General features: G+C 55.4%; 5 protein-coding genes and 1 long non-coding RNA gene across 13 annotated transcripts; 2 read left to right on the plus strand and 4 right to left on the minus strand.

Moving 5' to 3' along the window:
* Positions 1-83: 83 nt before the first annotated feature.
* On the minus strand, positions 84-9,615 carry RASSF1 (Ras association domain family member 1). Of its 3 annotated transcripts, none has more exons than XM_049640537.1 (6): positions 9,035-9,615; positions 6,873-6,979; positions 2,425-2,529; positions 1,921-2,218; positions 1,694-1,803; positions 84-1,047 (listed from the first exon to the last, which is right to left on the minus strand). In XM_049640537.1, the coding sequence occupies exons 1-6, from the start codon at positions 9,537-9,539 to the stop codon at positions 901-903; spliced, it is 1,272 nt and encodes a 423-aa protein (XP_049496494.1). In that variant the 5' UTR covers positions 9,540-9,615; the 3' UTR covers positions 84-900. The 3 variants fall into 3 exon arrangements, with proteins under 3 accessions (XP_049496494.1, XP_049496493.1, XP_049496495.1); XM_049640536.1 differs by having other exon boundaries at positions 1,688-1,803; XM_049640538.1 differs by lacking the exons at positions 6,873-6,979; positions 9,035-9,615 and adding an exon at positions 6,167-6,854 and having other exon boundaries at positions 1,688-1,803.
* Positions 9,616-9,623: 8 nt separating this feature from the next.
* Positions 9,624-13,897, minus strand: ZMYND10 (zinc finger MYND-type containing 10). Of its 5 annotated transcripts, none has more exons than XM_049640527.1 (12): positions 13,740-13,897; positions 13,229-13,337; positions 12,195-12,311; positions 12,020-12,073; positions 11,772-11,909; positions 11,583-11,671; positions 11,390-11,490; positions 10,888-11,060; positions 10,537-10,662; positions 10,333-10,454; positions 10,087-10,212; positions 9,624-9,998 (listed from the first exon to the last, which is right to left on the minus strand). In XM_049640527.1, the coding sequence occupies exons 1-12, from the start codon at positions 13,862-13,864 to the stop codon at positions 9,923-9,925; spliced, it is 1,356 nt and encodes a 451-aa protein (XP_049496484.1). In that variant the 5' UTR covers positions 13,865-13,897; the 3' UTR covers positions 9,624-9,922. The 5 variants fall into 5 exon arrangements, with proteins under 5 accessions (XP_049496484.1, XP_049496483.1, XP_049496487.1 ...); XM_049640526.1 differs by having other exon boundaries at positions 11,583-11,695; XM_049640530.1 differs by having other exon boundaries at positions 11,583-11,695; positions 13,651-13,831.
* Positions 13,873-14,806, plus strand: LOC125929400 (uncharacterized). Its single transcript, XR_007459853.1, has 2 exons — positions 13,873-14,147; positions 14,480-14,806. It is a non-coding gene; the product is annotated as an uncharacterized LOC125929400 (long non-coding RNA).
* NPRL2 (NPR2 like, GATOR1 complex subunit) lies at positions 14,448-18,517 on the minus strand. The gene is made up of 11 exons (XM_049640541.1): positions 18,205-18,517; positions 17,571-17,662; positions 17,301-17,469; positions 17,053-17,161; positions 16,444-16,580; positions 16,255-16,352; positions 16,097-16,133; positions 15,885-15,978; positions 15,692-15,809; positions 15,276-15,418; positions 14,448-15,189 (listed from the first exon to the last, which is right to left on the minus strand). The coding sequence occupies exons 1-11, from the start codon at positions 18,280-18,282 to the stop codon at positions 15,122-15,124; spliced, it is 1,143 nt and encodes a 380-aa protein (XP_049496498.1). The 5' UTR covers positions 18,283-18,517; the 3' UTR covers positions 14,448-15,121.
* LOC125929396 (transmembrane reductase CYB561D2) lies at positions 18,507-21,655 on the plus strand. Of its 2 annotated transcripts, none has more exons than XM_049640544.1 (4): positions 18,507-18,603; positions 19,029-19,180; positions 19,646-19,683; positions 20,369-21,655. In XM_049640544.1, the coding sequence occupies exons 2-4, from the start codon at positions 19,054-19,056 to the stop codon at positions 20,870-20,872; spliced, it is 669 nt and encodes a 222-aa protein (XP_049496501.1). In that variant the 5' UTR covers positions 18,507-18,603; positions 19,029-19,053; the 3' UTR covers positions 20,873-21,655. The 2 variants fall into 2 exon arrangements, with proteins under 2 accessions (XP_049496501.1, XP_049496502.1); XM_049640545.1 differs by having other exon boundaries at positions 18,524-18,590.
* Positions 21,656-21,846: 191 nt separating this feature from the next.
* On the minus strand, positions 21,847-26,604 carry TMEM115 (transmembrane protein 115). The gene is made up of 2 exons (XM_049640542.1): positions 25,242-26,604; positions 21,847-22,627 (listed from the first exon to the last, which is right to left on the minus strand). The coding sequence occupies exons 1-2, from the start codon at positions 26,090-26,092 to the stop codon at positions 22,423-22,425; spliced, it is 1,056 nt and encodes a 351-aa protein (XP_049496499.1). The 5' UTR covers positions 26,093-26,604; the 3' UTR covers positions 21,847-22,422.
* Between the last annotated feature and the right edge of the window lie 292 nt (positions 26,605-26,896).

Consider the following 26,896-nt stretch of genomic DNA (forward strand, 5'->3'; position numbering starts at 1 on the left):
GAAGGTGCTCTGTGAGCCTGTCCATCACCCTTGGAATCCACTGGCGTGAGGAGCAACTGCAGTTGAGGGCCCATAATAAAGAGTTTAAAAGCAGAATTCTTCAATCTTTATTCAGCCACTTCTCTCAGGCCCCAGGCCCTGATGATGACTGTTACCCCCACCCCCTTCCCCACAGGAGGCATGCAGCTGAGGCCACAAAATATTACATACATTCGCACACATCATCAAAAATAACTGAGGGAAAGACCCTCGCTCTGACTGGCAAACAAGGCACGGACCTGGACCAGTGCCCACACTCACACAGACCCTGGCCTAGGGACATCCTCCTTGGAGGAGGCACTGAGGCACTGTTTCTGCACCATGAGCCAGCATTTCCTGACCCCAGTGTGTGTGAGGAGACAGAGGCCACTGCAGAGGAAAACCTAGGCTCTTTCCCGATGCCTGTCTTACCTCGAACACCTGCCCTTGGCTCCAATAGGGCTGTCCTGACACCCCATCCAAGACCCAAAACATACGACTTTTCCCCATAGATGAAGGCCCTCATCCCTGAAAACACGACCTATTCTGTTTGTAGGGTCTCCAAGATTCTAGTATCTGAGACACGAATTAAGGAGACTTCTGTCTGCTCTATCCCTGCTGCAAGCCTGGAGCAGCTTCCCAGGGCAACCCTGGCCCACCATGGCCCACTACACAAAGGGCAGAAGAATGCAGAGCCATGTTCTGCTATACCTGTGGGTGGACACAGGGGGCCAGCTCCTTTGCTGTTCTCTGGGCTCATTCCCCCAGTAAGAGAGGGCCTCCATGCACACTCATTCTTCAGGCCACACGGGCCCTGTCACACTCACACGGCACGCCCTCGGCGCTGCCTACTCTCCTCCTTTCACCCAGGGGTACAAGAGGTCACCCCAGGGGGCAGGCATGCAGGGCCTCCTGGATCTTCTGACGGCAATAGGAGTACTTTTGCAGGATTTGGCGGAGGTGTTCCTCTTCCTCCCGCTGCAGGATGCGCAAGAAGTTGTGTAGCTCAGGCATGCTAAAGGCATCCCACTGCAGGTGGAGAGGGGGACACAGGATGCAGCAGGCATGGCCAAATCAGCAGGCCCTCCCCAGAGAAGAGCACCAATCACATCACAGAGCTAGGATGGGGCTTTCTAATGTTAGGTTCTTGCCTGAATGGTCTGTGTTAGGGTTCTTGACAATAGTCTGTATAGAAGATGGGCCCCACAAAGCAGGGCAGTCGAAGACACCTCGAAGACAGGCAACCAAATTAGATGTTCCCCCATTCCCACACTCTGACTCTAATACTACTCCACAGACTCAATATTTTGGAGCCAGAAAGCTTCCAGGTAAAAAGTCCTAATGCCTGAATAGGGAGCCTCCATGACATCCTGGGCCCATCTATGTGGCTTTGATCTCACTTGGGATCACTACACTGCCATGGATTCCTCCATCTCCTGAGGACTTTCCACAACAGAGAAGAGCAGACCACCAAGACAATTCTTCCTGGCCTCTTGGGAGAGGCCTGTGAGTGGCCTGGAAGTCTTCAGTTTAGCTACAAGGCTCACATACTCCTGGAGAGGCTTTGTAGGGCTTTTTCTGCAGCCCTATTCCTCCTTCCAGGTTGCTGCTGCAACCTACTAGCCCTACCCAGTGACAACCAAGAAACTAAAGAGGGCTGTGTACTCACATTTACCTCCCCAGAGTCATTCTCTTTGAGGACAAAGCTTAGGGCCTTCTCGCTGGGCCCTGCAAGGAGCCGCAGCCGCAGGGGTTGCTCATCATCTGATAGCTTCCGGAGGTACACTGAGGGCCAGGCAGGGAGAAAAGAGTATTTGATTAGTCAGGCCCAGCCCACTCACACCCTCACACATGATGCATGAATATATACTCTCATACAGCAGGGTGGAGTGGGAAGCCCACCTTGGCCATGGCGTTCAGCCCGCTCAAAGAGTGCAAACTTGCGGGGGTCATCCACCACTAAGAACTTGCGCAGTAGGGCCTCAATGACCTCGCGTGCCCGTGTGCGTGACAACACATGCAGGTGCTTGACGGCATCTTTGGGCAAGTAGAAGGAGGTGCGGCGCCTCACAGCTGTGCCCCGTCCTGGGCCCCGCTGGGCAGCCTGCAAGGAGGGTGGCTTCTTGCTGGAGGGCACCGAGACAGGGCGCACCAGCTTCAGTTGAACCTTGATGAAGCCTGTGTAGGAGCCATCCTTGTTCTGAAGAGGAGAAATCAAACCATGGCTAGGTTCCAGGTGAGATGGAACAGATATGGACACCACCAGTCCACTTGGGGCTAGGCTGGGTGAGAATAAATCACTGCTTAAGCCCAGCCAAGGATACCTTAGCTGTGACCTTTTGGGAATCAGGCACATAGTCGGGTTCCTGCCTCTCCCCACATACCTTCCCCTGGCTATCAACTCACCAGGCTCATGAAGAGGTTGCTGTTGATCTGGCTATTGTACTCCTTGATCTTCTGCTCAGTCTCAGCCTGAGAAAGGTCAGGTGTCTCCCACTCCACAGGCTCGTCCTGAAAGATGGGCCAGGGTGGACATAGGGCCCTAAAAGAACCCATCCCACTGCAATGCATGTCACAGACAGGGAGGAGAATCCAGGTTGGCTGCTTTGAAAAACAGCCTCTGGGACAGCCTTTGAAAATTGACTACAAAGCTTGAGTCCTGACGAGAAGAACCCATCACTGCTCCTGGTTTTGCATGCTATGGATGGACACAGCAAAGGCAGTCATGTGGCTTCTTTATGCCGCCTACATGGGGCCTCTTCAGCACTGAGTGAGGCCCTGAGGATACCTTAAAACCAAGACAACTGAAGATAAAAGGCCAGGGGCCAGGAAAAGATGTGGGATTCTTGTTGACAGCAAAACCACCTTTCAACTGCACAGCCTGATTCCAGCACCCTAGTTAGGTGGGGTCCTGGAGAAAGGAGACCACTTTGCCCTGGCAAAGGGCCATGACCGCAGGGCAAGAGGTATGGGGACTGGCACATACCAGGAGCCCAGCCAGCTGTGAGTACAAGGATAAGGGCAACTTCTACAATGTTAACACCCCCTGATGGAGGACTTGGGGCCAGCCCTGCAGGTCTCACACACAGTGAGGAAACCTCAGTGTGATTTGATCTTGACCCAAACTGCATAAAAGGCAGCTTCAGGCCAGGCTCCAATCTGCCTCCTGGTAAAGCCACAAGTGCCAAGCAGGTAGGTTTCTGCACCTCCTTCCTCCTATCTGGAGGTTTGGCCCAAAGATTTTTAGCTCTACCACTCAGCCCTTCCCCCACTCCTCCAGGGGCTGCATTCTTTTTTTTTTTTTTCTCAACTTTTTTTAATTTTTTTATTTTTTTTATTTTTGGGACAGAGAGAGACAGAGCATGAACGGGGGAGGGGCAGAGAGAGAGGGAGACACAGAATCGGAAACAGGCTCCAAGCCATCAGCCCAGAGCCTGACGCGGGGCTCGAACTCACGGACTGCGAGATCGTGACCTGGCTGAAGTCTGACGCTTAACCGATTGCGCCACCCAGGCGCCCCCAGGGGCTGCATTCTTGTCAGAAGGGTGGAGTATGGACCAGGGCAGCCAGAGCTCTGAATTAACTTTTTTCTACCAAACTCCCTGGTTCCATTGCATCAGCCTTACTTCCTGTTGACGTCAGGTCTTGGTTGGAATGGAAGTGTCACAGACACAGCTGAGATCACTGCTGACCAATGCTTTCTCCCAGGGGAGTTTTTACAGCTGGTCTCCTGTAGAATAACCTTGTACCCAGCTCTAAGCTCAGGAGAGGCAGGCTTCTCCCTGACTGCTGCCTTGGAGCCCCTAAGCTTAAACCATCTGATGGGGACAAATAGGGTGGACAGATGAGAGAGTAGGGTGCTCTTCACCTAGAACAGTTTTATAGCACTATGCTCTCTACCTAAAACCTACCAGTATGTATGTGGCACTGAGGACTGAGGCTGGGGTCTCACAGGAAAAAGGTATAGGGGGAGGGGTGGGAACTGAAGCCTATTTGCTCCCCCAAGTTTCAAAAAATCTCCTGGATGGAGGAAAGCACTAAGAAGGGAAAACTGTAGCAGAAATCTTACTGGAGACAAGGAGAAACCCTCTAAGACTGGTAAAGAACAAATGGTGTGGGCCTTGGGAAAAGGAGATCTGGGGGGCAAAATGAAGGCTGGAGCCCGGGAATAAAGGGTGGATGTATTTGTTCAGGCCCGAAGAGAGGGCTTGGGACAGGAAGGAGTGACCCAATAGGAAGGAGTATCTGGATGGGAGGGTGCTAAGGGCAGGAGGAAAGCTGAGCAGACTCCAGTACCAGGGCAAGAAGGAAGAGAATTCTGGGGGGGCACAGAGATGGCACCAACTTATTTCCCTCGCTTGTGACAGTTCTGAGCTCCAGCCTGAGGGTAAGAACACTTGCTCCTTCCTCTTCCCTTCCTGGTTTAGCCAGGAGCCCTGGAATGCGGTGCAGTGACCTATGTTCTAGCCCCTTCTCCTCTCCAAGTGAACCTCCCTTAATATCTCTACTCATAAAACAAGAGACCTGGACTGGATGCACTGCACTGTCCTACTAGGATTCTAGAGGAAGAAAAGTTTCTTTTTCCACTTCCAAAGCTTCCCACTGGAGGATTCTTTTTTTTTTTTTTTTTTTGAGAGAGAGAGAGAGAGAGAGAGAGTAGGGGACAGGGGCAGAGGGAGAGGAGAGAGAATCTTAAACAGGCTTCATGCTCAACATGGAGCCCCACGTGGAGCTTGATCCCACAACCCGGGGATCATGATCACAACCTAAGCTGAAATCAAGAGCCCAACGCTCAACCGAGCCACCCAGGGGCCCCCGTTGGACGATTCTAACAGCCATCCCAGAGGTGTGCACAACAGGACCATGGAATTTCCCTTCTCCTGCACTACAGTGACCCATCCTCCACTCTGCCTCCATAGGGACTGATGGTTTTTATTTTACATATAATTTGGGACTCCCCAGCCTCCTTTTCAATTGGTGTCTTGTGGTTTTCTCACTATTTCACAATGAAAAATGCCTCAAGCCTGAGTGACAGACAGGATCCACACTCAAACCTTGCACCCAAGCTCTGGGCTGAACTTTTGAGTAAAATTTAATCTACACTTGATCTTAGCCAAAAGGCCGAGAAGCGATGAGTAAAATTTAATCTAAAGAGTATACAATTTTCATCTAAAAAATCACCCACAAGTCTCTTTTTGTGGCTCATGTAAGGAATTGTGCCCCATTGTTGCTAGGTATTCTGGGCTTTACGGTCCCCATCTCTCTTTCCTGACACTCTGTCCAGGGTGCTCCCCTGAGGTGTACTCGCTCCAGAATAGTTATCTGAGTTTGGCAGTCACACTTATGGCACACAGCACAGAGGTTTCTGACAATGGGAACACCTTGGAGGCCTGGAGAGGAACAGCAGCTCCAGCACATCTTACAGTCCTGGATTAATAACCCCTACCTCTCTTAACTCCTCCTCTGGGCCTTTTACAATCTAGCCTGCCCCACTTCGTGTGGATAAAATGCTCCCGTTTGCTTATAGTCCAGTCCAGAACTAGGCTTCTTTCCCATCCATTCCCAAATGCCTTTCTTCCAGATCCACACCAATTTTAGTCTATGTGCTGCTGAAATGAGCACTCCAGCCAGGTCCACTCCAGAATTCTCCGCGTTCCAGCAGCTGGTGACAGGACAGACTGGTAAGAGGTGGGGACTCAGTTGGCTCCGTCCAGGATTGCAAATGGAGAGGCCCGAAACTTCCTTTGCCTCTCTTTCCTAAACACACTTCCCAGTTCCAGGCGAGGACACCTCCCCTTCCACTTCCTCCCATCCCCGCCCCCATCTCCCAGAGAGGAGGTAGGGGCGTCCCAACGCTGAAATCGAGGTTCTAGTCCAGACTGCGCAGTCGGCTTTAGTCATAGGTGGATAATGCCCGCCCCGAGTCTGCCCCAAGCCATGTAGCTGTTTCCCCTGGTTCAACCGGTCTGTGACAGAGACAAGGCCTCGGCACCCGGCATCAAGGCGCTGAGAGCCCCGCACAAAGTTCCGAGGGCTGGCCCCGGGCGGTCTGGAATCCCCGCCCAAAAACTCGAGCCGGCAATTTAGCGGGGAGGGGCAGGGTCCCAGCGATCGTCACCAGCCCGCCGCCCGCAACCCCGGCCCCCACCTGGTCCCGACGCGGCCTGCGTGCCAGCGAGGTACGCGCCGTGAAGTACTGCTCAAGCTCCGAGTCCGAATCCTCCTGGCTGCAGTAGCCACTGCTTGCCGTGCTGCTCCAGGTCATCTCGAAAGAAGGCGTCCCCGCATCCGCCTCGCCCATCGCCGCGCCCGCCAGCCAGCTCCCTGAACCCAGTGCGCTGGTAGCCTCCAACCACCGCCCCAGGTGCGTGTGCGCGTGCGCCGGGATATGGGTTCGCGCCGCGACCGTTAACACTGAAACGTAGACGGCTAGGATCTGGCTCTTGCCTCATTGGGGGAGGAACATCGAAGGGCGGGGTCATACACGCCACGCCCCCAGGAATGACCTCATAGCCCAGGCAGCTCAGCTTAACTCCGCCTCGCAGACCCCACCTCTCTTGGGAAACAAGTCGGCGCCTGTGCGCATGTGCACCAGCGTGGCCTCAAGACCGGATGCGGATGCGCGAAGGTGCGGAAATTGAGTGGGCGCGGAGACAAGGCGATTCCCGGCAGTTCGCTCGGAGTCAGCTTCCCCGGACCCCTTCGAGCCCGCGCGCAGAATTAGCACTCTCTACCGCGGGGACACCCGCTGTTAGACCATTCATTGAGCGGTCCTAGGCAACTCCTGTAATTTGGCCCGCTGGTCTTCACGCCTTTCAGTGAAGCCCCGCCTTTCCCCCCAGCCCCGCGCTCACCACGTTGGTGTCCCGCTCCAGCGCAGGTTCCCAGCCCAGGTCCCGGGGCCCGCAGCAGTCCAGGCTGATGAGCGCGCGGCAACGGTAGTGGCAGGTGAACTTGCAATCTGCAGAGAGGTCTGGCTGTGAGGCGGCGGAGCCCCAGCTCCAGTTCAGAGAAACTTTCCGGGGGACGGAAGAGAAACCCCGGGATGAAAGCCGTTGCCCGCCAGGCCCTACATGACCGGCCTTATCTTAGGTCCCTTTGCCCTCCGCTGCTATATAGATTCCAGTATTGGTCCCCGGGTGTCTGGAAACTGGTGAGAAGGCCTCAGGCGGTTACGGATCCAGGCCTGTTAAACAGTTTTATCTCTAGCACCTAGGGTAGAACTTCCCCCTTCCGCATTGTCAACACCCTACCTCCGCCCATTTACCTGATGGGAAAAAAACCAAAATCTCTTAACTCTTGTTTCCCTGTCACCTGTCTCTACACCCCTCACACCAAAACTAACATTAGTCTGCATACACTCTAATTCCTCACCTTCACTCTCTCCTGTATCCATTCCAGTGAGGCTTGCCCCTCCCTCCAGGAAACGGCCCTGGTTAGGGTCCTCAGCAACCTGTGCACAGTCGAATGCCAGGTCCCTTCTCCATCCTCACCTCCTCAGCATCATTTGATGCTTGATCCCCTTGGGCTTCCCACTACTCAGGTTTTCCTCCCATTTTTCTGCAGCTTCTGCTCAGCTCCTTTGGTTCTGTCTCAACTCCCAGATCTAATGGGCAGCGTGTCTGAGATTCAGTTCAGTACTGATCACTGTCCTGCTCTGTATACACTCACCTACCCCAGATCCAAGGCTCCCACTGCTGACCTCCCTCCTCAGATCAAACCCCATGTCAACCCAACATGGCCAAAACAACTCTTCTTCCACTTCCCTCTCTCCCCTCACCAGAGCTCCTCAACTCAGCAAAAATTGCTACTCTCCCAGTTTGAGGTTAAAAAAAAAAAATCCCACTTACCCTTGATTCCTCCCTTGTTTTTGCTTCTGACACACACCCAAAATTGTCCTGGATTTTATCTTTGTGACCACTTCATTTCTCCTTGGGAACATTGCAATATCTCAGCCCTTGCTCACACTTGGTATTCTGTCACAACTCTGGTGTTCAGGACAGACTCTTGAACTGAGAGAGTCTCCGTGCCTACAAAGGCTTGGGACACCTTCTCTAAGTCCCTAAATGGTCCAGAGCAGTGATTCGCAACCCAGGCTGCCAACTGGAATGATCTGTTTTGTTTTGTTTTTAAATTGCTGATACACTCCCCGTGATAGATTCCACAGGTCTGAGGTCCAGGCACAGGGGCTTGGAGGGCTGTAAAATCCCAACCGATTCTAGCTGGTGTATAGCCAGCGGGGCAGCAACCTCTGCTTGCTGGTGATTCCTGGGAGGGCAGAAGGACCGCTGGTGTGTGGTTGTGTTTCATGTTTTAGCACCTGGTTGACTGGGGCTGCAATAGGTATTGCTCAAAATTCCTGCTTGCAGAGGGCCCACCCACGGTACTTTTTCCCTGTCCCCATCCCATAGGTAGGTAAATTCCCCTCATTCCAGAGATTTTCGAGGGGGACCTAGTGAGTGAATCTTTGGGAAAGGGCAGGCCTAGGAACATGGACTTAGAGAATGGTCAGCACAAACCCTTTCTCAAGAAGAACCAAGTCACTTTACAGAAAAAGAGTTTGAAGGTGTCCGGGTTGCTCAGTCGGTTGAGCTTCCGACTTTGGCTCTGGTCATGATCTCACAGTTTGTGAGTTCCAGCCCAGCGACTGGGTCTCTGCTGTTAGCGCAGAGCCTGCTTCGGAACTCTCTCCCTCCCTCTCTCTGCACCTCCCCCGCTCGCGCTCTCTCTCAAAAATATATTAAAACATTTTTTAAAATTAGATAAAAAGCTTGAGATCGGCACCGTTATTCATAGGCAGCCGCCTCTGCCCAACTGTGCCCCTAATGCAGATGGAATAAGATAAGGATATAAACCATCTACCTGCCTGCACTCTTACACGACCGGGCAAAGGTAACGGACCTTGCTCGCCGGAACCAACCCTTCCGACCCCCTCCTTTGCGACTTGATACGCAGCGACGGCGCTGCCCATTGGCCGCCCTTTTCGCTCTTGCCAGCGCGCGGGGCTGCTACTCACGCGCGCACTGCAGGCCCTTGCGCACGACGCCCAAGATGAAGTCGCCGCAGAGGTCGCACCACGTGTGTGTGGCAGGCCCCGCGGGCTGGAAGTGGTGGCCGCGGCCCGCGACCAGCTGCCGTGCCGGATTACGCGCGGTGCCCGGCGCGATGCGCAACGCGTTGGCACGCTCCAGCCGGGTGCGGCCGGGGCCCGCGCGCCGCGCGGGTTCCAGTTCCCTCAGTTCAATGAGCTCAGGTTTCGTGGACATGGCCGGGTCGCGCCCGGACTCCCGCCGGCTGTCGGCGCGAGCGAGCGCGGGGCGGGCGGGGCCGCGGGGCGGACCCGGATTCGGCGCCGCCCCCGGGATCCCGGCAGGGCGGCGGGAGAGAACGGGGACGAGCGGTGCAAAGGAAACCTGGGCGCTCCGGCCGTGTCGGCCCACAGGCGGAATGGGGCGGCGAGGGCGCGGGGTTGGGCATGCTCTCGCAGAGTCCCCGCCCTCCTTTTCCTTTTCTCCACGCATCCTGGGAGCAACCTCCCTCCTGCTGACGACGACGACGACGACGACGACGACGACCACCGCAAAAGGCCACTCGGAGACAGACTGTTTCTAGAGGCCAGCTTTACTGTGCTAGACCAACAGGGTCCCCACATCCGGCCCTTGCCTTTGCCCCCGCCCAGGCCTCCTGCTTGCTGAGGCAGCGCCCTCAGCCTACCCGCTGGGTAGGGCAGGAAGTGGGGAGCGCTTTACTGGGGGAGATGGGGCGGCAGCTGTACCCTTCCCCGCTGTGCTCACCACCTGGGAAGCTGGGGCTCTGGCAGATGCTAGGCTGAGATCCTGAGGTCCAGGGCACATTCTGAGTGGGTTGTACCGCATGGGTGGGTGGCCCTTAGCGGCTGTGGCCTTCACTTGGCTCTGTCACCTTGGGCTGCCAAGACACAAGCCTTTCCATGCTTCTCCCAGTGCTTGACTTGGCACTCCCTGCAGGCAGGTGGGCCGGTGAGCATGCAGTGCTTGTGGGGGGTATGGAAGTGTGGCTTAGGAGTCCAAGGTCCTATAATACCCTCACCTGCAGCAATACCATTCATTCTGGCATCGCGAGCAGCGTTTGGAGGCCTCTGCACTGCAGTAGGCACAGCGGGGCCGCTCTGGAGCTATTGCCTCTAGCACGTCCAGCCTGTAGGTCTCAGCCCATCTAGGAAAGAGGTCAGGAAAGCCTGGTTGGGCCTGGCCATTGGGGGCACAAGAGCACCGCTGCCTGTGTCCATGCCTTCTTTGTGTCTCCCACCCCTTCTGCCCACTCAGCAGGCCACACCTTCGTGCCTGCAGCCGCAGGTCTTGCTCTGAGGGGCTGAATACATGCCGCAGCTGGTACTTGGCAATAGCCTGCCACTTGCCTCTGTTCTCTCTCTCTAGCCGCTCCCAGATTTCTGGGATCTGAGGGAGAGAAGTGGAAAGTGTCAGGGAGGAGCTGGCAAAGTGGACAGTGGTCCTGAGCAACTAACTTTCTAGTTCCTACCTGTTCCAACACCAGGTCCTTCTTAGGGGGCTGGGTTTCAGTCAGGGCCAGCTGGGCCAGGAAGCCCTGCAGGCCTGCCAGGTTGGGAAGCTGGTCGACCAGTGTGTCTGTGAGGAAGGCCTGAAGCTGCAAGGGAATCCGGGGGAGGCCAGTGTGAAGTGGTGCTGACCAGAGAGGGCCTAGGCTGTGCTGGGTTGAGGTGCGTGTGGGGACCTTGTGCCACTAGCTGCTTCATCACCTGAGGTCCGAGGTCTGGAAAGAGGACTGGGGCTGATGTAGGTGGACAGTGATAAACAGCAGGGGTGGGATGGGGTGGAATGGGGTGGTACCAATGCAGGAGGAGTTCCCCACCTTGAGTAGCTGTCCCTTGGCAAAGCTGGTGAGGCAGTAGCGGGCCCGGGCTTCGTGGCTCAGTAGCAGGTTGTACAGGGCAATCCACACCTGCCCATCCAACTTGCTCAGCTTTTGCTGCTCTGAGGGGGCCACTGTCTGCCAACGGCCACCCTCAAATTGCTGCAGCTTGCCTGGGGAGAAGAACCAGTGCACTGGGAGCAGGTGTTGCACACTCTGAGTCAGACAGCTGCATGGGCTGGGGTGCTGCCCAAGTGCACGACTTGCCCAGGAGGGGGTGCTGCTTGCTCCAGAGCAGGGGAGTCCTTGGTAGTAGACACACAGGCCTTGCCTGCTGCGGAGCCCAGGTCGAAGCCCATCTTGGGTGAGGCATCCTGGTATCCTCTATGGGCTAATGGGCAGAGTTTGTCTGCCTGTGTGTGCAATCTGCCCATACCCATAAATCCTGGAGGATGTTCTGGAAGCAGTGAGCTGGGGCTTAGGCAGTTCAGGGAGAGTTTACCTCCTTCCCACCGGCTCCACGGATTGTGCTCCAGCAGTTCAACCAGGAGGCAGGGCAAGTTGTGGGTACTGAGCATGCGGTTCAAGGTGCTCAAGGAAAGGCTAGGAGTGGTGGTGGAGAGAAGCGAACAGAAGCTAAAGGCCCAGGCTCTCAGCCTTCCACTGAAGGTCCCAGGCCTGGCAGAGCTGCCCACCTGTCCACACAGTCTGTAATGTAGCGCAGCACTGAGAGGGCCTTCGATGCGATCTCAAACTCCATCAGCTCTGCCTGCTTCTGCAGCTCCTGGGGGGCGACATGGTGCTCAAGCTGGGCCACCCCCTGCTGCCCAGGCCTCAAAAGAGCCTGATCTAGCCATTGACACCCCTAGGGAACCTCAGCCTACCTGCATGGGGGTGCTGGACTGGCACTCCTCCTCTTCAGGAGGGCCACCACGGCTACTCCGGGCCACGAGTAGAGTCAGTTTTCGGTGGCAGTAGTCTATCAAGTCCAAGACAGCGTCCTCTGCTGACTCACACACCTCCTGAGAGGCAGGCAGATGGGAAACATTCTGTCTCTGATGCTCTTTCCACATAGACACAACCTTCCTCCCTTGCTGGGAGCAGTAGCCAGTGGGCAGGGCTGATGCCTCACCTTGTGGAAGAATACTGTCTCCAGAAGGTTGATGATGGAGGCCTCATGGTGTACCTGTCAGAGAAAGAGGACAGAGCCTGGGGATACTGAAGGAAGGATGCTATTACCATCTCTCTTCTCTAGTCCAGGGCCCTCTACAGGCATGGGCAGGATATGACCCAGGAACCCAGCTCACCACCATGTATATGGGAAAAGTGTTCTGGGGCTTGAAGTCCTCCAGTCTGCACAGCACAGGAAACACCTTCTGCTTCCACATCTCCACTGCAATCAGCTCCTCAACTAGCGTCGGGATCTTTGAGGGGGAGGGGAAGGACGGATGAAGTAGGCCTACCTTGGCCTGTTAATGCTCCCATCCCTGGCTCAGCCCAGCCCAACTCTCCTCAAACTCTTCTGGGCTCCTAGATTCTCCTCGTAGGCACCTTCCCAACCTCTCTCCGGCACCTTAGACCTTCATTTCTAGCTGCCCTCAAAATCTCTCTGGGGACATCCTCCATGCTTCTTATTGGCTCTTGTTTTATCCCTAGGCTGCCTTGCTCCACCCTGCACCTACACCCTTGTCCCCTCTACCTCTATCCAGACCTTCCCTCAGGCTGGCTCTCCTGCTCATGCCCTCTCTCTTCTTCTCTCTGTCCTCTGGCCTTCCAAAGTTCTGGTGTGTCTTGACCTCACTCTTACTCTGGGCCCTGCAGTTTCCTAGTCTTCTACCCTCACCCCCATTGGGGGGGGGGTCCACCTTTTCTTCACAGAGGAAGCTTTTTGTCAAGTGATATCTCAGGTCACTTATTCCAGCCACCTCCTGGCTCATGTTCCAGCCAGGTTGATCCCTGATTTCCAACTCCTCTCTCAAGTTAGTAAGGGTGCCTCCTTCCATGCCAAAGCCCCACCCCCTTTTCAGTGAGGGCCCCCTCTGGCCTGACAGACTATTCAAGGATGTCTTTAGAACTTAGGCCCTCCCCCCACAGCCTAGGTTGTTGTATGATCCATGACTATCTTCCAAATCAACCCACACCTCACACTTGGCCTGGTGTGCCAGGGTCTTGTCCAAAGGGGTGCAAAGTCAAATGTGCAACGCACTCCTCTCTTTTCCCTTGGGGAAGACAAGTGTACCAGCCAGAGGGAAGCACAGGCACCCAGGGTACTCTTGAGCAGTAGAGTGGTGGTGTGGAAGGTGGTAGGAAGGCAGGAACCCTGTTTGTGGCCCCAGCATACCTTCCCATGGGTGACCAGCAGCTCCTGGATGGGCTCGCCCTGGCTGGCTGTAGCATCAAGGATGGCCTGCATGTTCAGCTTCTCCAAGTTCTCATGCTGCTGGTTCCATCTGTCCCAGAGAGCAGGGGTGTATGTGCATTTGGGTGCACATATGTGCATTAGGAGTGGAGTGAGGGCCGGGTCCTATTGAAGCCTAACCTGATCCCAAGGGGCCAGAGAGGGCTCAGGACCATACATCCCCTAACTTGAGCTTTGTCTTCTCACCTGGAGGCTCTTCCACACCGGGTACCCTTCCCCCCCAGTGTCAGGCCTGTAGTCCCCCATTCAAGGATTCTGACCCCAAAACTCCTCCTGACCCTGATCCAGCTGCCTCACCCTCCGGATCCCATCTCGCGCAGCGGGAAGCTGCGCAACCCCCGCACCAGCACGGCAGCCTCCCCCGGCAGTAGCAACTCCAGGTCGCCCATGTTGTGGCCGGGGACCGAGAGCGGGAAGGCAGGATTCAGCTGACCCTGGGCAGCAGCCGACGCTGAAGTGAGGGTGCTGAAACTCTCGAGGACGACCGCGACTCGCAGGGTCGACGTCTTGGATACAGCCGTTGCGGAGTGGTTGGGGCGCGTGGGTCCGCGCCGCCATGGAAACGGTTAGTCCAGCGCCTGCGCGCGCTGCGCAGGCTCTGGCCCCGCCCCCGTCCACCTCGCTTTTCCGGCTGCAGTTAGCCCTCTTTGGACTCCCAGAACTTTCTCTTTCACCGCCTGCGGCTCACGGGTCTGCCCTGAGTACCGGACTCGGGTGGCCTAGGCTTCCTCCTAGGACATCAAATCGACCCGCACGGGGATGGGGTCACCTCGCCCCCACCAGCTCTTCCTGCAGCAACTCTACCTCAGCTGTACCGCTTCTGCGTGGTTTCCTGGCTCCAGTATGTCTCCTGCCCGACTCCACCTGTTGGCTCTATCCCCTCAAGTACTGCCCAGTGCCCACGTCTCTCCATTCTAGCCTAGCAGGCTGCCAGCACATGTCATGAAGTAACTGCTGTAGTCTTTTTCTAGGTGACTCTGTGGACACTTCTAGTCCTCGAAATAATGTCCAAAGCAGCTTATCAGCAATTCTGTAGTATTAAGGTCTTGCCCCTTCCTTACCTCAGTACTTCATCTGTTGTCCCTCTCCCCATTGCTTCCCATGTTTCAGCCCCGTGGGCCTCTCTTGGGTTCCTTACACATTTTTTTTTTTTAATGTTTATTTATTTTTGAGGCGGGGGAGAAGCAGAGAGAGAGGGATACAGAGGATCTGAAGCAGCTCCTGCTGACAGCAGAAAGCGTGATGCAGGGCTCCAACCCACCAACCGTGAGATCATGACCTGAAGTCGAAAGCTTAACCGGCTGAGCCGCCACCACCTGAGCCACCCAGATGCCCCAGGTTCCTCATACATCCTAAAGTTGCTTTTACTTTGCACCTGTTCCCTCTGCCTGGAATACTCTTCCTCCTTCAGGCCTCAGTTCAAGTCACCTCAGCGAGGCCTTCCTTGCCCATTTAATCCAGGACAGCCCCAGCTCCCACCCCAAGTCATTCTTCATCACAGCTTCCTGATTGTTTCTTTCTGGCTGTTATTTCAGTTTATAATTACCCTGCACATTTACTGTCCATAGCCAGTCTTGCCCACCAGATGGCGCACCAGGGTGCCAGGACCTCGGCTATTTCACTGCAGTCCTCCAATGGCTGGTTTAGAGGCGGTACTCAATAAAGACAGGTTGAAATGGGTGATTTTATTCACAGAAGTGAGGGTCAACCTTGAGACAATATGGACTAGTCTACTGGTCTAGCCCTCATGTACCAGGCAAGGCTTAGCAAGACAGAGTAGCCACAGCCATGTGCCTAGACCAGGCCACCCCAGTCTCACTTCCAGCAGATGATGATGTTGGGGTCATTTTCCAGCCGTTCATCAAGCTCATGGTAGCTCATGCCTATTTGGGACAGTGCAGGTGAGGTGAGTAACCATGACTTGACCACCCTGCCCTGCCCCAACCTTAGCTGAGCTGCCTGCCCCCACCTGTTTTGCAACAGATTTCATCGTAGCTGTGGCAGCCTGTGTAAAGTCGGGCAGGATGGCTCCGCTCCTCCCGAGACACCCGCACAGGATACTTCTGTAGTCGTCGGATGAGGTTCTTCATAAGCCCAAACTGGATAAGCTTCCTGGGGTGGGGTTGAGGGAGAGGGGGATGATGCCCTGGCCAGGAGTTCCTCCAGCCAGGCCAACTCTTTCCTGCAGTCTCCCTTCCCATTTTGTCTCAGTGACCAGACTGGCCTCCAAACACATCATCTCCAGAAAGCCTGCCTGGACTAGCAGTGCCACATTATTCTGCTCACTGGGAATCTCCTGATTCCTCTCTAACCCGGGGCTCCAGAGAGATATAGAGTATCTGCCTTCAGGCAAACCCCTCATGTCCCTGGGAATCCCCTTCTGACCGTTCATCAACGCGTTGCAGCTGCTGGGGGTGGCGGCCAATGAGGTCTCTCACAGTAGTGCCAGGGCTCAGGCTGCAGTACAGCTGGAACACATCCCGGAGACTGGCCCTCTTGTGCCCTGTGGGCACCAGGGGTCAGATCTGCTTGTAGCTCTGCCCTCCCCAAGATGGCCACCCCGAGAGCCCACCACTACCTTGCTTGGTCACATAGGATAAACATGCTTCCTGCAGGGACTTGTCATCTACCAGGTCCTGGACCTTGGGTGTCGGGCAGTACACATTGGAATACTGGAAGGTAGCAGGAGGCACAGGGGGCTCAGTGAGGGGCTTGGAAGTCTGACACAGCCCCAGTCTGGCCAAGCCACATGATCCACTCTCTGCTTAACCAGACCCCAGACTCACCTACCTGGAGGATGGACACCAGTGTCACAACACCATAATACCTGGGGGAGATAGTTGTGTTCAGCTTCTGAGGGCCATGCCTTCCCAGCCCCCACACTCAGGGTCCCGGGGCTCTTTCCTGGCTAGCAACCCTGTCCTGACTGTGACTATTGCCCCACTTACAGCAAGTTCTGGATGGCAATGCGCACCAGGTTTAACTCCACATCTGCCTCTGCTGAGATCTTCTGGACATGGCGGAAGCCGTCAATGTAGGGCAGGATCTGGGCAGGGCAGCGCAGGGTCAGCGGGGATGGGATGAGGCCAGGACTGTGGCCAGCTCTATGTGATGATACCCAGGGAGGGCTAGCACACCTGTTGTGTGGTGAGGTCCCACTGTGAGTTGAAGAAATCCTCCTTGTCTTTGGTAAAGACAGGCACGTCATACTCCTGGGCCACAGGAGGGTCAGGCCGCTGCTCAATCACCTTCAAGTGGATGGTGTTGGACTCATCTGCAGGGGACCCACCCATATCTTCAGTGTTATGTCCTTTAAGAGGCCCTCAATTACCCTCCGGTCCTCCCAGAAGCCCTTGATGGAGATGGGTAGCTCTGGGTAGGGCCAGTCTCCCCCTTCCCCTCTACTTTAAACTCTATGCCTAATGTGGGGCCTGAACTTACGACCCTCAGATCAAGACTCACATGCTCTACTGACTGAGGCAGGCAGGTGCCCCAAATCTTCCCCTTTCAAGGAAGAAGAGATAGGTCCAGAGAGGGAAAGGAATATGCGCAAGGAACATGGAGCATGGCCTCCAAATCCTAAATCCTAACATGCACTGGACCTTGGACATCATCAAGCCAGCTCATGGCTATTTATTGGCCACCAATTTGTTCATTAGTCTTGTCCATGGCTGGGCTTGCCTTCCCCTGCTATGTTCCTATTCTTCCTCTACCCCTTTGCTGTCCTTGCAAAGGCTGGGCCATACCGATGGGCAGAGTACACCGGCCTGAGGCATTTAGCTCCTCCAGCAAGATGGTCATGATGGGCACCAACTTCTGCTTGCTCTCCTCTGTTGACACGAAGCTGCTCTCTAGCTGAATGGAGCATGGACAACATGGTGGGCACACCCTGGGACCCCTGGCCAGCATCCTGCCCTGGCAGATTCCTAGGTCTGGAGGGCTTTGGAAACATTTGTCTGCCTGCCCATCCACTCAAGCCCATTGTGTTGCAGACCTCCAGTGTGGTCAGGTAGCCAGCCAGCTTTTTGACGATGGGCTCAAGGGCACAGGTCTTAGCCTGAGCATCACACACGAAGCCTAGGTTGAAGAGCAGGGCATTGCGGCTGTACTTCTTGTGCTCGATGCAGACAGGACAGCCGATCAGTTTCTTCTCCATGGCTGTGCTGGATGGGGGGAACAGGTGGGAACAGAGTCAGGTTCTTTCTGCTCCCAAACTTGTCCTCTCCTCCTGGGACATCCCCCGCCTTCCCCACTAGGGCCTCACACAGTGATAAGCTTGTTCTGCAGCTCTGGCTTGGTGATGATGTACACTTGGACTGTGTCAAACAGCTCCCGCGAGATGAAGTCTTCAGGGACCTGGGAAGCGGAGTGGCAAGAGGCCCCTTAGTGGACCTTGGGACTAGGCATAATACCTTGGGGGACCCCCAAGGACTAAGCCTTCTTGTCCAGCGTTTCACCTCTCTCCCATCCACCCAGGCCTACTACTCCTTTGTGTTTCCAAACACACTCCAGGTTCTCACCTGCCTCCCGTCTTTTGCATATGCTGTTTCCCCTACCTGGCACACACTCGCCTCCATCTAAATTCCTAAGCATCCAGGGATACTGTAGGACCGCGCATCCCTGCGTCTCTTGGGAACTGATACCTCCTCTGGGTCCCCACAGCCCGATTTCTCACAGTCACTGTCTATGGGATGTTTGTTTGCTCCCCAACACTGGGAGCCTGGGACCTGGGTCTGAGTATTCTCTCGGTTAATGATCCTCCGTGAATGAAGGAGTGGTGTGACTGCGTACAGCACGGGGCACGGGAATCCACTGCTTCCAGGCACCCTGCTTGAGCTCGCGAGAGCGTCCCTCTCCCCGTCCCCCTCTGCCCCCAGCCCCGCGAGCCCGGATGGCACCTGATAGGTGATCTTGGGTCCCAGCGTGGGGTGGAACTCGCTGAAGAATATGCATTCGATACGGCAGCCGCTGCCCATGGCGCCAGCAGAGCCCAGGTCTGTAGTCTCTGACGGCTGGACCCCCTGCGAACACCCGTCGGAAACAGCCCGAAGGCCTGGATGATGGATCAAACACGCTTGCGCACTCACACCCGTCAAGCTGTCTGCTCAACGGCGCCTGCGCAGCATGACGGAGAGGTGTGGCGCGGGGGTGGGGAAGCTTGTCCCAGGAAGTCCCGGGTAGGTAGACGTCGCACCCGGAAGTGAAGCGGCTCCGCGACGGAGCTGCAGTGCGCGCGACAGGGGCCTGAGTATCCCGCTTTCTTGGGAAGAAACCACCAAGTCGGGTCAGTGCTGCAGGTGAGGCAGGCGAGTCCCTAGCATGTAGGGTCAGCATGCCAGCGGCACGTGGGGAGACTGTGCGCGAAGGGATTCAGGCTGTAAAGTCGGGAGCAGATGGGAACTACAATACCCGTAGCGCTTCACGCGCTTCCTGCTGGCGCTCCCGTCCGGCGATGGCGTGATGCACGCTGGGATTTGTAGTCTATTACTCGGCCTTGCGCATCCTACCTGGAAGGTGGGCCAGTGATCAGTGCCAGTTCAGATACTGGGTACACGCTGACAGGCTGCCAGCCCTCGCCTGTTACTGGTGCCTGTTTTGGTACTGTCCCTTCCTACCTTAACTTCTTGGAAGAGAGTGGCATTCCTGCCCTGCAACCCTTGCTCCAGTGTGAGGAGTGGACAGCAGGCACTTGAGACCCTTGCTCATTCTACTATGCTTTCAGGCTCCAGCCACTGGCCCGGTTGACCATGGCCCTTTCTGTGGAGACCGAGTCGCACATCTACCGAGCTCTGCGCACTGCCTCTGGGGCTGCTGCCCACCTTGTGGCCCTGGGCTTTACGATCTTTGTGGCTGTGCTTGCCAGGCCTGGCTCCAGTAAGTAGAATTCATAGTTGACTTCTGGGAAGGAAAGTGCCCCTTCTCCTGGGGAGCAGGAGCAATAGGAAGCCTTGGGCCTGACTCCTGGGAAAGGCTTGGTTGGCTGGGGGACATCGTATGCTGGAGGAATAAGTGGGGAGGAAGTGAGTGTGCGGGCTCTGTCAGTTTGGCCAGAGTACCTGGCTCTTCTTTCCTTGTTTTGGTGCTCCACTTGGCTGCCTTGTGTGAAGTGCTAGGAGAAGGAGGGAGGCCTGCCAGAGGAGTGGCAAAGCATGGCCTCTGCTCCAGGGAGGGACCAGGAAGCAAGGATAGGTATGGGATGAGCTTGTTGCAGTAACAGGGGCCTTAGTATTTTGGCAGCACTTCCTTGGGCGATGCGCTGCCCATTTTCCTCAGACTGTAGGGATCGGTGTGGCTGGGCTCTTCTTGCCTCAGCCTCACAAAGCCTCCTCTTCATTCCAGGTCTGTTCTCCTGGCACCCCATGCTTATGTCTCTGGCTGTAAGTAGTGGGCCTGGCCAGCTCTTAGGGGTGGGAGGGAGCATAGTTCCGGGTGGTAGCCCGGGTAGCCTCTGAATCCTTATGGATGCTTAATATCTCTTTGGAGGGGTGGAATGTGGAACTGGAGGAGTCGCATGCTCCAACACCTGCCCGTAGTATATAAACCAGACTTGAACCAGAGTGTTAAAAACCCAGGGCAAATTTGCCTAAGCACAAAATGAGGCTTTATCCACCTCCAGGCAAGACGCTTGGAAAATGATTTTTGAGTGTACCTGTGTCTCTTTTTACCTTAATTTATGGTGATGCATCTAATTTTCCCTGAAATAGTGCACCCATGTGGCCAGCTCTTGCCAAGAAGCTGTATCCAGCCCTGTGTTAGGGAAACAAAGCTTGTGAATCATTTATAACTGCCACATCTCAAACCTTGTGTTTGCTGGGTAATATAGCAGACATGACATTTCAAAATAGCACCTAGGAAGAAATGTGGAGAGGTATATACCTCTTGTCAGTTACTAAGGGCAGATGTCCTGTCCCTGATAGAGCTCCCCACTCTTGCCCCGCCAAATGGATACTCTTGTCATTGGGTAGAGAATGGAGAGGGGGAATCTGCCCACAGTGACTGGCAGCTTAGAAAGTTATCTGAAGCTTTTTTTCCTGACTTAGTTTCCCATCCCTGTTTCCCCAGTTCTCTTTCCTGATGACCGAGGCACTGCTGGTGTTCTCTCCTGAGAGTTCGCTGCTGCGCTCCCTCTCACGGAAGGGCCGAGCACGCTGCCACTGGGTACTGCAGCTGCTGGCCCTGCTGTGTGCACTGCTGGGCCTAGGTCTTGTCATCCTCCATAAGGAACAGCTTGGCAAAGCCCACCTGGCCACGTGGCATGGGCGGGCAGGGCTGATAGCTGTGCTGTGGGCCGGGTTGCAGTGCTCAGGTGGGGTGGGGCTGCTCTACCCTAAACTGCTGCCCCGCTGGCCCCTGGCTAAGCTCAAGCTATACCATGCCACTTCTGGGCTAGTAGGCTACCTTCTGGGTAGTGCCAGCCTCTTGTTGGGCATGTGCTCCCTCTGGTTCACCGCCACAGTCACTGGTGGGGTCTGGTACCTTGCTGTGCTATGCCCTGTCATTACCAGTTTGGTCATCATGAGTCAGGTGAGCAACGCCTACCTGTACCGCAAAAGGATCCAGCCATGAGCTCTTCCCAGCCTAGAAGCCTGGATTTGCCCCTCAGTGTAGTAGCAGGGGCTGGGGCCTCCTGGATTTTCTCAGCTAAGTCATGAGGACATCTCAGGCACTGGGGAAGTCTAAAGTAGGAGTCTTGTGTGTGACATTTTTTGCTTGCTCCTCATGGTGGAGTGCTTCCCCTTTTCTTCTGTACTGTCCCAGAGGAGCTTATGGATGATGTCTGGCTGAAGCTGGGGTTGCAAACCTACTTCCCCAGCAACTCAACTCATACTTGTACTGGTATGTCTGGAAATTACAGGAGAGAAAAAAGCAAAATAAAGAAGAATGACTGAAAAGACCGGATGGGAGGAATAGCTTAGAACTGGGGATAGTTCTCATTAGTGCTGTCAGAATGAAGAAACAGGCAGCTAGGCAAGATGGGGACCCGTCCCTGGCTGCTCACTGAGGGGCTGAAGCTCTCCCAGCACATGAGCTCTGAGATCTGGCTGCTGAGCCTCCTGTGCCCTCCTGTGCCACCCAGGGCCCTAGATGGGTGACCCTAGATGGTACAGCTATGTGTCCTTTCACTCGCCCACCTGCATACTGTGCTGGCATCGCCAAACTGGTGGTTAGATGTGGACAGTGACACGGTGGGAGCTGGGGATGGGCTGTTTCCATAGGTTTCAAGCACTGACCACTGTCTTGAGGGTGAGCAATCGATAAGAACACTCTTTATGATAGAGAGGCCCTCAACCATCCGATCTTCTGGGCAGAGCCTCCCTGACTGGGAATCAGAGAGAGAGAGAAAATGCATAAGTATTGGAAGTGACAGCTCTGGGAAGGGTGTTTAACAGTGGGGGTAGGGGGAGTGGGGGCAATAGGCTTCTTATTCAGCTGGAGCTGGCAGGGAGACCAAGCCCTTGAACCTAGAGTAAAGTCCCTAACTTTGCGGTTGAACATGATGAGGGGGCTGCCCAAGGTGGTCTGATAGAGCCCAGGAGCCATACCTCAAAGAACTGCTTTATTGATACTGCGAGGCTGGGCTTCACTGCCCACTCAAGTGGTCCTGTAGAAAATACTTGGGAGCCATGGCTCTTCTGGCCAAGAAGCAGCCATAGCCACAGCAGAGGGAATCAGAAATTTTCACATGAACATAGTCTTTCTGAGGGTGGGCAGGAATGTGCAGCCCTGCACTGGCTGGACCCCCAGAACGGTTTTGGCAAATCCTTGCCTTGGCTCAGGGCTCTTGGCAACCAGTATCAGGCATCAGGGTTGGCCCAGGAGGTGTGGCACCACTGTCCCTGCAGCCACTTGCTTGGGGCTGTCTGCTGAGGTACAGTCTTACCTCAGATGGCCCGGGCTGGCTGACACTTCAGAGGCCCCATGCCTGGCATAGTGGTTGTCTGGAGTTGGAACCAGGTAGCAAGAGTCCTGGGTAGTGTTGGCGAGAGATAGCAGAAGGCTGTGGAAACCCCCAGCAGCCCTTCTTCCTTCTCAGAGCAGTCAGTGCCCTGGAGTAGCTGAGAGGTGTCAAAGGGGGGCTTGGGAGAGGAGGCGCCTACACTCAAGGTGGTCTGGAGTTACAGCTTCGGCGGAGCTGCCTCGAAGGTGATCAGGCTGGATTCTGGGGCAGCCCCCTTCCCTGGGAGCATGGGGGCCTTGTCTGAGGGTAGGGGGCTATCCACCTTGGCCCCTGCCTCCTCTTCATCGTCATCCATGCTTGGCCAGACGGACTGGTCCTCCACTCTCTTCAGCCGCTCATTGAGGGCCTTCAGGGCCAGTTGCCTGGAGCCAGAGGAAAGATGACAAGTCACTTGGCTCATGCCCTGTACTCTTCCCCCATGAAGCTGACTCCCCCTACCACCCAGACTTCTCTCAGAATTCTATGTATTCCCCTTCACCATGCAGGGCCCAGGGCTTCCCAGGGACTGGATAGGGCCACCTCTGCCATCAGAAGAAGGACCCAAAGGCTGTAGAGCCTCCCCTTCATAGCCAGGACACCTTCAGGCTGAGAAGGCCATCAGGGTGTTTGCCATACTGTCCACCAGGCCAGTCCCACGAATGATTCTGAGGGTGGTGCCTAAGCATGGGCAGAGTTGGTACCCCAAGAAAGATGGGTGGAAGGAGTCCCTGAACATGGGAGTTTCTGCCTGGGCACTGGTATCACATCCAAGGAGAGAGTTATTACTTCTTCCTCTCTCCTCATTAGGGGTGTTTTGAGTCTCCTGGCAAGGGTCTGTGGGGAATGCTGGAATGCAGGCACCTACCCTGGATCTCAACCTGGGAAGCAGGTCCAACTTGGGTCAGCCCACCCTTCCTGACTCTAATGTTCTCCTTCCCAGAAGAATCCCCAAAGCCACCACTACCAGTGTTAGAGCAGTGAACACCAAGTCCTTGCAGAAAGAGGAGGAACAGCCCATTTGGACGGGACACAGGCCAAAGCTTACTGGTTCCACTGGACAAATCCTTTTGGATCTCACTTGGGGGGAGGTGGGAAAGTTGACTAGAAGATATACACGTGCACTTGGGACCCTAGTCTACCAGGAGGTAGAATGCCCGTGCTGCCAGGCAAAACTTTCACTAGTGGTCACTATGAAACCCTGATGCCTCAACCTGTTTGTGCTACAAGCATGGGGGAACAGCCTGTAATAGCCTTCCAAGTTCCAGCAGAGAACCAAAACCTCCACCATACCAGGGAACGTGACAGAAAAGGCAACAAGAACACAGGCGCAGAAATCCCGAGCACAATTCCACCCTTTCCTCCGGCCTGACACATGGCGAACTGGCATAAACAGGACAGTCCTTCCCTGTGCTACCCAGGCTTCCATCCTGTAGACTGCCTCGTCAGTTCTGTCTAAAGTCTGCCAATGTAGAGAGGTAATGGCATGCTAGTCACTTCCTCACAAGGGCCAAAGATAGGAAACCCTGTCTCCCCACTACTAGTAGCCATTTGGGTTTGGGAGTGGCATGCTGCCAGATGTCCAACTGCTTGGAGTAGTAACAACCATAAGGCTACATCAAGAACCCACATCCTGACAACCTCGCCTACCCCAACCTGCCATTTTCTTGGGCCTGAGCAGAGGTGTTTTGAAATGTCAGCCAACCCTAACAGTCCAAGACTTCTCACTAAAGGAGGAGTCACCACCGTGTCTCGGCCCCACCTGTAGAGCTGAGGACAGCTCAGTTTCTACCAGGCCCAACCCTCTTGGTCCCATCTTCTCCACTGTATAAAATGAAGACAGACCTGTCTTTAGAATTCATCAGCCATAGACACAAACTGTAGGGCCAACAGTTATGCCCTGCAGCATGCCTTGTGTACTTTTCAACATCCACCACCTTAGGCCATAGTAATCTGCAGCCCTTCCCCTGCTGGAAACCCCTTCATGAAAGGGGTGTGTCCCACACTGAAATCCACAGCCCCAGTGGAGAGTAAGCACAGGGATAACTTTTCAGCTGAATTCATAAAACTGTCTGCCAAGAATCCATTTCATAGGTGAGCAAAAGCAGAAGCTGACAGGAGAAACAAAGCCTGCTCCAGGCTTCACTACTAAAAGAACTGCCTCAAAAAAACAAACTCTCAACAATAATGTTGGAAATAGAGCTGTTACCACTCTGGTGAGTCAACAGACCTGGGAGAGAGAGAGAACGAGCCAGAAAGCTGGATTAAAAAAAGATCTGCCCTGCCCTGGCCAAGGTGCATTCAGTGAATAATTCATCTGGGACTCCAGATGGTGCAGATGGCTTGGTTTACAGATAATTAAAAAGGTTGTCTCCACTCCCTGTGTGGTCAGCAGACTCCACAGTGGGTCACATGGCCTGTCCCCTGGGTTTGGTGACACATACATGCTAGAAGGACGGGGTGTAGTACCCCAAGTTTCCCTCTCAATAAGTGGCAGAGAAGCACAGCATATGAATTTTTAAGATCCAGGAAGAGGACCTGGCTCAGCATTTTGAAATTGGGGTGGCCCAGACTGCCTAATAAGAATCCCAGGTCTCTTTCTCTGTTCCTCCCTCACAGGGGAAAAAGGACCAGCAGGTTGTTTCTGGCTCCCATAGGACCAGTGTCTAGGATTCCGAGTTTCTGACATGATTAGGATTATGTGTATCTGGCCATTAACCCCTCACATAGTATAAAAGGACACTGGGCATTTCTTGGGACTTGTTAAGTAGCCTCAGTGGTGAGAAAGGCAACGTTCATTCCTTAATACTGGAAAACACCTACTGGAGCCCAGACTCCTACATGCTGAGTTTCTCAAAACCACAAACTGGATTTTATCTCTGAGTCTGCCCCAACACCTGACCCTTGGCTGCCAGCCAACATACAGCAAGTATAACAGACGATATGGGGCTTGATCAATACTCTCCTAGTTCAACAAGGTTTTGGAATACTCCACAGTACCTTCTCCGTTCTGCATCTTGAGGGTCTGTCCCTGGGAGGCTGATGGTGATGGAAGACGGGGCACCTACATCATAGCGCTTCACTGTCTTCTGGCATATCTTTACCTTCACCAGGAGGCCGTGCACCAAGTTCGCCAACAGCCCCACCACGGGCTGCAGAATCTCAGGGAAGAAGGTGGCAAAAGCGAAGTGGTCAGCCATGTCCCCTCGCCCTCGGCTATGGCGCTGGTAGAAGCGAAGATAAACCCAACTGGAGAGCAGCCCAAAGCCATAGGAGGCCAGTGCTGGGCTCTGGAGCAGCGTGGCCAGCCGCAACAGCAGCAGCAGCCCCAACAGCAGCATAGGCACCACGCTGACACGCACCTGGGGCACACGCAAGACCACACAGTCCCCCATGGTTTGCTTGAGTGCCACCAGGACACCACCTAGGAAGCCCAGGGCTCCGTGGATGCGGATAGTGAAAAGGTAGACCAAGTTGAAGGAAGCCATGTAGGTGAGGAGGTAGGCGAAGGCCCCCAACAACCCCACTGACACGTTCACCACTGAGAAAAAGATGAGCAGCTCCAAGGCCCCCCAGAGGGGCTCCAGCAAACGTCCAGCCACCACCACCGTGGCAAGACTGATGGCCACATCCCACACGTGCTGTTCCATCAGCCCATGGGTGGCCAGGGTCCAGATCCAGAAGTTGGGCGGAAAGAGGTAGCCTGGGGTAACCGCCAGGCAGCCCGTGTCCACGGCGAAGGACAGCAGGTAGAGGAAGAGTACTGTCGCACACAGGGCCTTCACCACCACGCTGGCGCTGGCCAGGATGGCCCCCAAGTGCTGGCGGGCGCCCGGTAGGGCGCGCTGCATCTTCCCGAAGGGCGTCGGCCTGGGGGAAGGGTCTAGTGTGTTAGGGGCCTCCCCGGGGCCTCGCCCCAGTCCGGCCCCGACGGGAGGCCCGGGCCCGGCCTAGTCACTGGCCTATGGCCCCGGTGAAGACTCCACTTCTGGTCGGGTTGGCTCCGGTCCCAAAGGGTCAAGTTGGGCCTGGTCGCGGGGCCGGGGCCTAGGCCCCTCGCCGGGGACCTGAGGGAAGGCCCTGGGAGGCTTCTGCACGTCTGCCCGCCTGCCTGCCCTGTGGGCCCCGCGCCGAGCTGACCGGGCTGGCGTTGATCTCAGGGCTCGGCCTATTCCATCCACTCGGGGGCCCTACGATCTGCGTGGGACTGGAGCCTAGTTCTGGGCCCCAGTCAAGTCTCGTCAGCTCCGGCTCGGCCTCGGTCTTGGCTACGACCGTACCTCCTCCCTTCCCAGGCACCGACAAACAGGGTGCTGCGCTTGCGCGCTCCCGACGGCGGTGGGATGCCCTTCCGGCTCTGCGGCATGCTGGGACATGGAGTCCTCGGCCGAAGCCGGGGACGAGCGGATAGCAACTTTCTGGGTAGAACTACAAGTTCCAGGAAGCTGCGCTCCCGGGCCATTCCGGTTGGTAAGAGGAAGGTGTGCTTGGGAGTTGTAGTTCTCAGGACAGTTTCCGCCTGTTGTCGGGAAGTGGGGAGGAGTCAATAGCTTCGCTAACCTGGAGGAAAGCTGCGGGTACCTGCGCGGCAGCGAAACTGCAGACACGCGCTTGCTGAATTTCCTGGGAACAGTAGCCCCGGGCATGTACATCTG

This window comes from Panthera uncia, chromosome A2 (genome assembly GCF_023721935.1).
Source record: "Panthera uncia isolate 11264 chromosome A2, Puncia_PCG_1.0, whole genome shotgun sequence".
Lineage (NCBI taxonomy): Eukaryota > Metazoa > Chordata > Mammalia > Carnivora > Felidae > Panthera > Panthera uncia.

Bases quoted from the DNA above. Each gene is read 5' to 3' on its own strand.
- ZMYND10 (XM_049640526.1), bottom strand. From the start codon at position 13,864: ATGGCGGCGCGGACCCACGCGCCCCAACCACTCCGCAACGGCTGTATC. The intron at 11,696-11,771 runs GTAGGCTGAGGT...GGGGTGGCCCAG, and splicing joins AGTCCAGCACCCCCATGCAG to CTTGAGCACCATGTCGCCCC. The intron at 11,061-11,389 runs GTAAACTCTCCC...TCTTCTCCCCAG, and splicing joins GTGGAGCCGGTGGGAAGGAG to GCAAGCTGCAGCAATTTGAG.
- RASSF1 (XM_049640536.1), bottom strand. From the start codon at position 9,539: ATGCGTGGAGAAAAGGAAAAGGAGGGCGGGGACTCTGCGAGAGCATGC. The intron at 2,219-2,424 runs GTGAGTTGATAG...TCTCCTCTTCAG, and splicing joins GCAACCTCTTCATGAGCCTG to AACAAGGATGGCTCCTACAC. The intron at 1,804-1,920 runs GTGGGCTTCCCA...CCTGGCCCTCAG, and splicing joins GGCTGAACGCCATGGCCAAG to TGTACCTCCGGAAGCTATCA.
- TMEM115 (XM_049640542.1), bottom strand. From the start codon at position 26,092: ATGCAGCGCGCCCTACCGGGCGCCCGCCAGCACTTGGGGGCCATCCTG. The intron at 22,628-25,241 runs GTACTGTGGAGT...CTCTGGCTCCAG, and splicing joins CAAGATGCAGAACGGAGAAG to GCAACTGGCCCTGAAGGCCC.
- LOC125929396 (XM_049640544.1), top strand. From the start codon at position 19,054: ATGGCCCTTTCTGTGGAGACCGAGTCGCACATCTACCGAGCTCTGCGC. The intron at 19,181-19,645 runs GTAAGTAGAATT...TCTTCATTCCAG, and splicing joins GCTTGCCAGGCCTGGCTCCA to GTCTGTTCTCCTGGCACCCC. The intron at 19,684-20,368 runs GTAAGTAGTGGG...CTGTTTCCCCAG, and splicing joins CCATGCTTATGTCTCTGGCT to TTCTCTTTCCTGATGACCGA.
- NPRL2 (XM_049640541.1), bottom strand. From the start codon at position 18,282: ATGGGCAGCGGCTGCCGTATCGAATGCATATTCTTCAGCGAGTTCCAC. The intron at 17,663-18,204 runs GTGCCATCCGGG...TCCGCTTCCCAG, and splicing joins GACCCAAGATCACCTATCAG to GTCCCTGAAGACTTCATCTC. The intron at 15,810-15,884 runs GTAGTGGTGGGC...TGGTGCCCACAG, and splicing joins ATCCTATGTGACCAAGCAAG to GGCACAAGAGGGCCAGTCTC.